Raw genomic sequence first — 11159 nt, 5'->3', positions numbered from 1 at the left:
CTATCTCTTCACGCTGCTTGCCACAAGAACAATAATCGCCAATCTCCTCGAAACCTCTGATGACTCTCAACACCAATATTATTGAAAATGATACAATTGCTGTCAAATGATCATGATATACAGCAAGATTCTTCACGACTCAATTACTTTGTAGCCATAATATGTGTTGGCAAAATGACAGTTATAATCAGTCATAATAGCCTCGCTCACCCCTGCCTTAGTTTTTAATAAATCTAAAATGATGGACATTAGAAAGCGATTGAGTGTTAGCATGAGATTAAAGCTCGCTCTTCGTTTTAATTGATTCACATTGACAACGCCTGTCATACCGTCTTGTGATTAAACGGCCGCGATGGTGTTGTAGTGCGGATACAGGAAATTGCTAGACAAGAGGTGAAAATAGTGTCAAATAACGCTGTTCCGTTTTGCAAACGCTGATCATTTAGTACTAATTGAAATTTGAATAGTTGGGGATGAGAAAAATTGTAGAGACCAAGACAGGAGAAACGCTGGTATGCTTAAGACATTTGATTGTAACCATTTTGAGTGGTGATAATCTAACATGGAGTCGCAGGGCGGGAAAATCCCATCATGGCTAAAAAAACGAGCTAAATGGAAGAAGACTAAGGAAGAGTTGTTTATTTATGGTTATTTCCTCATGGTAATGATGGCGGAGGGAATGCAACGCGTCCTTCTCAACAGCCAAACTAATTGTTTTCTGTTCCCGCTGATGATTTGATTTTCATTAATTTCACCGACATCTTCCGTCAAACAAGTTCTCATGCCTGTCCATTCAATACACACTTTTAATTATCCTTTTCTCGTTGTTGTCTAGCTTTCTCTTCCAGACAGATACCATGATTACACCATATCGCAAGTTAAAACAGTTCTGATTGGTCAGCGATGAGATACAAACGAAATGAAAGTAAGTAGACCGCCATTTTGTTATACACAATCAGGTTTGGCCAGACCTGAAGATGTGGACATTCTTTTTCACTTCAAATGGAGATGCATCTTTGTGATCATCAGCGATCGTATTAAAATTGCTATATACGCCATAGTTATTTCATAATTTCACACAAGAAAGTTGTAAACTTGCATTTGATTGATGTAGCAATATCAAGTTAGAGTTGATTGATGATTTAATAATGTGCTTCTGATCTTCAAAGATACCTTTATACAAACCTGAGTCGTGATTTGATTTATATTTCAGGTTGAGGATGTAGCCTCATGTCCACCCGGTCAGCGTTAATTACAGACCTGTGAATCCCATTGTTGCGCGTTGTCTCTACAGCGTGATTGATTGCCGCCATCTTTTCTTCAAGTTCAAATCTGCACCGTCACCAATATGGCGGCCATCTTTAAACGTTTCATTTCATTGCTCATTTATCATCTGGGGAGACATCTTGCTTTGAAGATGTTCAATGACGGTTTTGTAATATCCCTTCTTATTGGTATCTAACTTTACAGTGTTTAACCATAACGTCGGGATGCCACTGTTATTCGTTTGGACGTCGTTTCGGCGACGACCGTCTTAGAGTATCTTTTTCTACAAATACATGTAGCTAAAGTCAGGTAAGGGTTGCCGTCTCGTCATATTTGTGAGGTTTTTGTATGATATAATGATATATTTTGAGACTGACAGTTTTATATGCTTTCTTTTTAAGACAAGAACGCCAGTAAGTATACCGACTTTAACCGTATCTTGAGCAAAATATGAACAACATATACTGCTTATTATTCCCCGCATTGCATGTCTTGTCATAAATGTCTTGCCATAAATGTCTTATCTTTTCCCTGGTTAGACCTGGGACTTGAATCAATCTCGACCAGCAAGTCCCGAACCTTAGGGAACCGCCCTCTGACCTCGCTCATCCACCCCAAGACCACGTCGCCACCGTGAACTATGGAACCAAATTAAGATGACCAACAAGATAGCTTTCATGACAACTTGGTATTATTGTCCGATCAAGATACTTGGATGGGTCTGTGACGGGCCGGACCGCACCGGGGACACTCGGGCTATTCATCTTCAAGGAAGACATCAGTAGGTGTAGGGGAGTAGCGAACCGTGGCGTGTTCGCGGTTTGCTGTTTATCTTAACCCTGTGTGTGGTGGCTCTTAGGTAATTGATCAAACTATCATATCATGGCCTATTATGGTTATGACTATCTTCAGTTGGAGCGACAGTCCTTTTCAACATTCCTATGAAATTGTTTTCTTTACAGCCTGCACTCAAATCAACCTCTATAACTACACTCCCAAAGCAGTGGCGATGCTCAAATGCAAGTCTTTCCGCAAAGAAAGAGAAAAAAAGCTTCCCTCGACATCTTGCACATAATATCAGCTCTCTACGGATATTTGAGGTCCGCAAGTGAACAAAGAGTCAAGCCAAAATTATACCAGAATCTTTCAACAAAAAGATGGAAATCATACCAAAACTGAACACTATTTTTTCAATCGCATTTATTGATTGATCATTATTTACAGTCATCATGATAATGCAATTCTTTGTCGGAAATATGTAGATTTCGTCTTCCTTCGATTGTTTGTAAAAGTTTTGATAGAGCAAAATGCTAAACCACAAAGTCCACCTTCGTCAGAAATGCAACCAATCAAATGTAATATACCCTTCACCATGTTGTTCATATTCCTGAACAAATCCTGTCGATGTTCTTCTATCGCCAGTCAACACATCATTACCTGTCTTCCACAAACCCATCACAGCATGCCCACCCTGGCTTGGGCTCATGCAGTGTCAGTTTGTCAGATCGGCGTCTAGTTCTTATATGTTATTAGATCTGCAACTTAGGACCGTGAGTCCGTGTTACCCCCGTCCCCATCTTCACCCTCGTACCCATCTTCCCCCTCCACGGGCACAGTGGAATGATTGTACAGCCCCTGCGCCATCAAATGAACCGCCAAAGGATTACGTAACCCGTTCGCCTTCTTCATTTTTGCGCGTTTATTCTGGAACCAGATTTTTATCTGCGATTCGTTGAGTTTGAGCTCCCGAGCCAAGTCCTGTCTCCGTTGCTCCGTCAGGTAGCGATTCTCCTCAAATTCCTTCTTTAACCTCTGCAATTGGTCGTTGGTGAACGCCGTACGGGGGCGCTTCTCCTCCGGTTTCTTCTCCTTGTTCTTTTTGATTTTTCTCGTTCTCGGACCTGTAACGAGTTTGAGCAAGAAAGTTAAATAGGGAATCTAGCTATCACATTCAAAATTTGACATCACGCATACTCGAATGAATTGGATGTACCAATATCGATCAGACTGAGGTAGATCTTCCCATCTGTGAAAATCGGCTCTTCCAACATTTAAATGGTTAAGAGGTAATTTACGAACTCTTTCTTTGCATTTTTTAAAAGTTTCCAGAGCGATTTGTCTGTTTTAATAAGACACGCGTCGAAGGCTAACATCTCATTAACAGTTAATTGTTGCCACTAGTTAGAGAATCTAGTGAAATCGCACCTCGGATTGTCTTATTAGTTACTACAGGTGCATTGCAGAGACAGCGTTCCATGTAGCAAAAATTACCTGTCTTTCAAAACGTCAAATTAGAACAATCAATCAACAGAAAACGTGCGGTGAGTTTTTTAGTTGTTTCAGGCGCGCAAAACAAGACACCTCTCCCCCTTACCCATTAGTTAGCCGTTTGGTAGAACGCCCGTGTTAATTTCTTCAGTAATTTACAGTAAGATAACATCATTTAGAACAACTGTTGTTAATTGCCTCTGAGCACGGAACACGTGTTAAGATTGCGAGCTCTCAACACGACTTCGTTCGTTTCGCGCCCGGCGCCTGGGTCTTATTAGCCCCGGTGATGTTTTCATCTACCCTGTCCCGGGCTAACCATCTATCTTTCCCTAATCAGAGCTCGTTCACCTGGTGGAGGCCATTTTGAACCTCTTGGTCCAAAGTTGAATTTGCCATTACTAATTGACACGGCTTTAAATGGATATGCGAATATTTTTCTGGAAGAAAATAGTTTCTGTACTTGATGTATTTTAGGTGAGTGATGCCTCTAATCCCAGGTTATTTATCATTTATGAGGATGGGACATCAGGACGTAATAAATCATGTCCCTCCGACCTGTTTTTCTCGCTTTCTCCCACAAATTTGCTCAGCCCACCCAGGGTTTCCGGTAATCCCGTCCCTCTCTGCTAGATAGTTTTGAGTCAAGTTCGTTGTCGACGTGCAACTTCTTGGAATTCCATTTCTTACCAACAACCTCTTAATAATCTCGATTACAAGTCATTCAGCGGAAGCCAGGTTGATATACAATTCATCTATCAGCGTGTCGTCCCTTATTCTAAAACCCATGACAACAAACGACGTCACTTTCCTCACAACAGCATCATAGTAATGATCCAACGATGTCGATTACCATTTTTCACACCCCATCTTTTGACATCTAATTTACAGAATTATATGAGCGTCCGGTCGAACGCATTCCAGCTACAACATTTCAATAAAGTGGATAATGCACAGTATAGCCCTTGACGTTTTTGCGCAGTCGGGGTCCATTCATTATTTAGATATATCGCGTTAATTTCGCTGATATGAAATTGTCCGGTTCGTTGTCTCGCACCACTTGCAACATTCCTGCAAAATCTCATTATTTCGCCACTGACTTAAGCGGGGATGAGCGTTCGCTTGGCCGAGGATCGTCACCTTCATAAAAGTAAATGCCCAAGACATTTTTTTGGCCAAATCGATATTTTCGCCTCAGTCGGCTCTTAAAAAGTGTCACCTTATTTAATGTGCGTGACAATATGCCAGTCCTCTTCAGCAATAGTTTGGCAAAGAAATATTTTTGGTGCAGGCAGTAAATGTCTCAAAAGTTCATCTTTACCAGATATTCAGAGTCACGCGGACTTCCGATTGCCGTACAGAAGTTCATGCGGGTTCACCTGCCTTATGTCCATAAAAAACAATACACAGCCTGTTTTGAAAGCGTATACGTTTTTTGGATACACTCTGTAGAAGGATAAGGTGGTGATAGATTGATGATGTATTAATGCAAATGGTCGAGTCGCCGATTGAAAAACGCGTCGCCGTTGCTAAACAGGCAGTAGGTTAATAAGCCAGGGAGTTAAACCCAATCGGGCAGAACTCTTCGTGCCTGTGGCTTTATCTCTCAGTCACCCTAACATATGCATCCATTTCCATCACCTCCCTGTGGACGGCCTTTTTTCCCCGCCAATCTCGGCATCCTCTTTTACCAGCCATTCCATATCGCGCGCACCATTAACTCTGACAAGCCGCACAAAACAGAGACGTCCCGTGCTCTTATAATGACGTACCGCACTCTTATCTCCACCCTGCACATATCGCAGAAAAAAGCCTGAAGAATTAATTACCAGTGATCATAGCTAATAACTGACAATTAATAGTTGATCGTTTGACTTTCATAATACATCTATCACAATTCTATTAACGCCAAATCCCGCGGTGGCAAGATTCACACGAATAATTAGGCAGGCGAAATTTGAGCGTCACCACCATGGGCAGTGGACCGTGGAATATTATACCAAATGTGTGCTTTGTTTCGTGAGATAAGGTAAAGTTATCACCAGAGCTGAAACCCAGACGTGAACTATTAATATTTAATCATAAAGTAATAGAAGATTGGGTCGATTTAGTCCCGGTGTCGTTAACGACTCAATTCATACGACCGCGGATGAGGCCATCAACATCCGGGTATTCTCATTCACAACACGCGCCGCGAAACCAACCAAATCTACCAAGAGATAATTTCAAAGGGTCACAAACCAGAAACCACGCATGCGTGAGAAGTTATTACTACGCTTTGTCGCCGGATTATACCTATTAATTACGCGTTTGTATGAGATTTAATTGGTTGCCAATCGACTTGATGACTTGGTGATTCGGGTTTCTGGTGGCCGATGATAGTCTTGGAGGTAATAAGAAGTCATCAAGCAGATATTTAGCTAATATCTCACTTTGCAGAGATGATGTTCATTGATTTACTATTAGGGGTGATATTGCAAAATCGATGCGGGTCCAGGCCGGTGATGCTCACTTGGTGAACTATTCAAGTGACTGGATGAATAGAGACAGCATTGATGCTCTCTTTCTGAGTTTAACTCGTTAAGGACTTGTTTTATCGCGAGACTGGTAAACTATTCAAGTTACTATAGAGGCTTCGGAGACCATCTCATGATCACGATTGATGCCTGGTGGTGCAGTACATTTTGCTATCAGCGTTGGTCGGTTTGTGAGCAAGAGATCCAAGGTTTTCTTCAGTTGTGTATGGAAATTTACCATCTGTGTGAGGCCTTAACTCATTACGGTCTTGATAGAAGATAATCGCCCTTTATCATCTAATGTCAATTGCTGCTAATGAGGTGCTTTTCATGTTGTTCCTTTAACTGTTATTCGAAGTTCTCGTAACACTGACGGTTTAAAACATAAGTTTATGCTACACAGCGTTCCGTGACAGAATCCTTTGACAGACAAAATAGCACCACCGTTCCCAGTTCCCATAACCCATCGCACAAAGGCTGTAACATTGATACTTGAAAATTGCCCCCTTTCTTGTTTGGCATAGAACTCGTAATAATCGTTGATAATATAACCATAATACCCTGGAACCGTTATAAAGCATGCCCGGTTTTCTAACCAAAGTGGCAGGTTGCCTGGAATTGTCTCCAAAAACCAACAGACTCCTCTATCATTGACTTAAGGACCTAGACCCGTTATTAAACCCGTCTCAAACCTGAACGGCCCGCCCGCCCCGTCCTCCCGGGAGAATGGGTTGCTCCATCCTGGCTATTGTGGTGGTAGAAAATAAGAGGATATGGCCCCGGGCGATTTGCTTGGTTATTTTGTTGGGACGGCACGATGCGAATGATGTGAAAAATGACTTACAATTTATAGTGATACACCAATTACTAAAATAACACATTGCAAAACATTTTTCGTTTCTTTGAAGTTTCGGCGGGTACGTCGAGTAGGTTTGGCCATGGTTTCTAGCTTAAGTTGATGGTGAACGAATCTGATGTCAACTCTCAACTTTGAAAAGGACCCACCACTTGGCACTTACATCATGCAGTATCACAAATCATGAACTTCTGAAACATCGTATATTCAGTATTAATCATGACTCCCGCATGCCTTCGAATAAAGAGATGAAAAATCACGTTATGAAAACGATAATGACTTTCAAATTTCTCGACATGATAAAATCATGTCGGAGTCAAGCGTTTCGCATGTCAACCTTCACTTTTCAAAAGGACCTACCACTATCTCGAGTCCATCTGGGAATCTCGCGTAAACATTTTCAGTAGCCAGACATGAACCCCAGGAAGGCCTGTCGCGGCGATCTAACTTCTGATGACCGGTTTCCGGCCGAATGAACACGTCAAGCGTAAAACCTAAGGACGGCAATTCTGATCAAGCTGATAAAGATTTCAAAAGTCATGTCATCGCTTCATTGTCAAATGAGCTTTTGTCCGAACACTGAATTGATTTATCAAATTCAGATGGCCTGGCGAAGTTGCTACACTTTTTGGTTGTTTGGCAATGTTTGGCAAGCTCTTCTTGTTCCGTTTAATGCTAGATTCCGCGATATGGCCACAGAGGCGCTTTGTCTGAAAGGCCGACACGGAAATCTCGGAGATGCTTATCTTCGATGATTTATAATCTAGTGGTTGCAATGGCCTGGCCACTGTCTTGCCTGACAATGGGCAGTAAAGAGACACCGATGGTTTACTGATAACTCGGAATAACAGTATCGCCCGTCCGAGAGCCAGGGTTCGCCTCTCTGAGAGGCGGGGGCCTAACAAAGTCGCCGACGTCTGCGCTGGGGCGGGGGCTTTCACCCTTCGGCCTCTAACGACCTCGGGCTTCACCTGTACTGGCCCCTGGGACTCATTTCAGACATGAAACAACTAACTTCTTCTAATGTAACTAATATCTCTGCAATTTCCATGACAGTTCTATATTTCCCAGACAATTCTTTAAACTTTGGCTTTCTAGGAGGACGAAATTAACTTTTGCCGCTTTCTCTGATCAAACTTTCTCTGATCAGAATCATTCAATGTAGTCGGTGTTAAACCAATGGTTTAATGATTTGAAAAATCTGGCGTAAGAGGAATGATTCTCAATTGCGAATGCCTCGTGGTTATGAAACATCTGATAGATCTATACTGCTCGCACGGACTTGACGGATATATGCTTTACATCCGTGCTGGTAGTATGATGACCGATATTATTACTCCACGGAGACGTAGCCACTCTGTTAACTTTATGTCCGCGATCCAACACGTAGATCTATGTTTTATTCGACTTAGTAGCAACGGAGCCCATTTTTACAATTGCGAAAGACACTGCATTATGATAAAACGCAACGAAAAAAAACCTCAATTAACCTTAATTGTTCTGATTAAATTCAATCGCCGCAGCCATGCGGCAAAATGAAAAAGCACGTTACAGATATTCTCACTATCAACTACCTGTAAAAATTAATCAATTAATCGGAGATTTATATGAGAATTCGCTGATGACAAATGTGTCTAGAAGTTATAAGTTAATCAATTTTGTAATACAATGCTGTGTTGAAGCATGGTTGGGCAGGAAGAATGGCGAGTAGACATTAGTACGCGGTGAGGTTAATTGATAACAATAAATCAAATAGTGAGTACGAAATCCCTGAGGAATTTGTTATCTGAGGCATAGTACTACCGTAAGTTCAATCAAAAAGAGGTATTTTTATCTTTCAAATTCACCTTTTTAGAAAATACCTAATGTTTGATTTTCAGTGCTGTTCGGCAAGCGGCTCTCCCAACAGGGCAAAAATTATGCCTGTTCGGCGAGTGGCTTGCCAAATATACCCGGCCTTCCTTTAAATAGTGCTTGTATTACTCTTTCTTTACAAAAAAATTGGACCTTATTAGAATGTTATAGTTTTCAAAATATTGCAAAGTTTCGAAATATTGAAGTATCAGTTCGAACCTTTCTATCGAATATCAAGTACAGTTTCTATTTGACAGCAAAAGTTAAGAAAGATATATAATAATTTGTAATTACATTTCTTACCTGAAGACGGCCTGTCCGAATACCTCGTGCAGTACACCCAGGCTGGCCACACCGACACCGCAGAAAGCTTCGCGACATCTTCTTTGACCGCCCCAGGCAAATCACGCACTTTTTCATTCCCTTCTTGTCGATGCTGTGGCTTCGTCTTCGTAAATGCACTTCTGATTTTTGATTCCGCTTTCCGCCGCCCGAATTCGGGTTTTAGGATATTCTCGATGAAAAAGTTTGTGAGTTTTGGTACATTATTATTCTGTGGTTGTTGGTTCTGTGGATTTTTATTTTCCAAGTGTTTCGTTTCAAAACTTTTAGAGTTGTTTGGATTTTTATTTTCCAAGTCTTTGGTGGATTCCGAGTCACTAGGCGATTGGCAGTCCATGCTTTCATTACTTGTTTGTTCCGACTCGCGTTCAAAGCTTTCACGGCGACATTTCACCAAGTTGCACCCCGTCTCGCGTCCAAAGCTTTCACATTCAGTTCTAACTGAATTGCACTCCATTTCTTCTGAAAATGTCTTCGAGGTATTTGAATCATCATCGTCCGATTCGATTTTGGGGCGAAAATCCTCCGATTCTGACTCATTCCTCACACCAAACTCATCCCTTTTAGGTAGATTTCCCAAAGAGTCTGTTTGTAGTCGATTGTCCAGTTCCTCCGCCTTAGGCCTGATCTTCAAATCCAAAGCAACGTCAGTTCCATACAGCTGGCCTGGTGACCAGACGCCCGCATCAGGTGTCGTGTCACAAACATCAATTTCGGCATCTTCCTCCCCGAGATGAGGTTCCAGGTTATCACAAACTTCCATCGCCGTCATAACGTTACCTTTAGCAAATGCTTGGAGGCAATTACTCCGATGAAGTTGTCGTTAAAGGAGATTCCCTCACACACTTAGATGCAGCTAAAAGTCCTTCATTTCCGAATTGTACTTGTTATAAGTTTGTTGCCATTTGCAGAAATTCTGCCTGGTGTTTTATTTTTAAGAACAATACTATATTCAAGGATGTCCCGCAAAAAGAAAATCAGAGCAAAATGCTAAAATCTTCGACAACGACAAGTCAATTTAAACAGTTAATGCTAACTCCTTGACTGAAAAAGTTACCGAAGGTCATTCGAATAGTTAGTTACACGGAGATAGAATCTGTTCCCATTTCAGAAGAAAATCCACGATAATGTATCCGTTCCCTCCAACTTGGCCAATAATCGCAATACAATTGTTCGGTGGTACCGGAGAATGTTCAGCCTCTTCATGGACTCTTCCGCTCCTGCCTCCTTTTTTTAACAACTTACTTAATTAGTTAATTAGCTTTGATTAAGATTTCCTGATCCGGCGAATCTTCGCACACAGACAATAAATCGTGGACTAATTCGTTTCTTTCAAACGCATCCCTCTTATTGAACGATCGCAACATATCACTCCCGTCTTAATTCTCTGGCGAAGTTCCGCCCGCACGTGACGTCATCACTCGTAAACCAATCAAATAGATCGCTCAATTAATCGTGCAATTTGTAACGGCAAATGGGCAGTGGCCTCGTCCCCAAGCGTGATGCTAGAAGTCGTCCTGTCTGCCATTTGAAAGTGAACGCAGTCTGCTATTGCGGAGTCATTTACATCTTATTGACATCTTCGTAAAAAGACGGACAGATGTGACAGAATGTATTTTGAGACTAAAAAGACGTCGCTCAGTCTAAAAATCACCGAACAATAACTCTCGGCCGGATTTTGCACTGATATTCTACTGAATGTAGTCGTGATAATTTAATCATGATATGAAGATATTTCGTTCCTTTGAATGAATATTCTTGTTATTTGGTTAATAGCTTCTCTTTGCCTTTACTCGTGCTTGAGATAAAACTGCATGGCGCTGAAGGTGTCTCCGGTTTGCTCCTGCATTACGTCGGAAATGTCCCCTCGTCAGCAACGGCCTTTCCTATTAATGTCCTAGTTAACAAGCGGTTCTCAACTAAATATTTTTCGGAGATTTATGTCTCCCTGCGGTCTTTACATCGGCAACCAAACTGGACTTTGTAAGAAAGGAAATGGCTTCCCCCTTGTTGGGGGTTTTGACAGTCATGAGAAACAAAGCACTTCTCTGTATCCA

General features: G+C 41.7%; 1 protein-coding gene across 2 annotated transcripts; it reads right to left on the bottom strand.

Moving 5' to 3' along the window:
- Positions 1-2497: 2497 nt before the first annotated feature.
- On the bottom strand, positions 2498-10435 carry LOC135498087 (homeobox protein engrailed-2-A-like). Of its 2 annotated transcripts, none has more exons than XM_064788258.1 (2): positions 9055-10435; positions 2498-3167 (listed from the first exon to the last, which is right to left on the bottom strand). In XM_064788258.1, exons 1-2 carry the CDS (start codon positions 9872-9874, stop codon positions 2809-2811), a joined length of 1179 nt encoding a protein of 392 aa, XP_064644328.1. In that variant the 5' UTR covers positions 9875-10435; the 3' UTR covers positions 2498-2808. The 2 variants fall into 2 exon arrangements, with proteins under 2 accessions (XP_064644328.1, XP_064644329.1); XM_064788259.1 differs by having other exon boundaries at positions 9064-10435.
- Between the last annotated feature and the right edge of the window lie 724 nt (positions 10436-11159).

The sequence above is a fragment of the Lineus longissimus genome, chromosome 13 (assembly GCF_910592395.1).
Source record: "Lineus longissimus chromosome 13, tnLinLong1.2, whole genome shotgun sequence".
Classification (NCBI taxonomy): Eukaryota; Metazoa; Nemertea; class Pilidiophora; order Heteronemertea; family Lineidae; genus Lineus; species Lineus longissimus.
The sequence above is the reverse complement of the archived record's forward strand: the minus strand, read 5'-3'. Positions and strand labels throughout refer to the sequence as shown.

Bases quoted from the DNA above. Each gene is read 5' to 3' on its own strand.
- LOC135498087 (XM_064788258.1), bottom strand. From the start codon at position 9,874: ATGACGGCGATGGAAGTTTGTGATAACCTGGAACCTCATCTCGGGGAG. The intron at 3,168-9,054 runs GTAATTACAAAT...AACTCGTTACAG, and splicing joins GCCGTCTTCAGGTAAGAAAT to GTCCGAGAACGAGAAAAATC.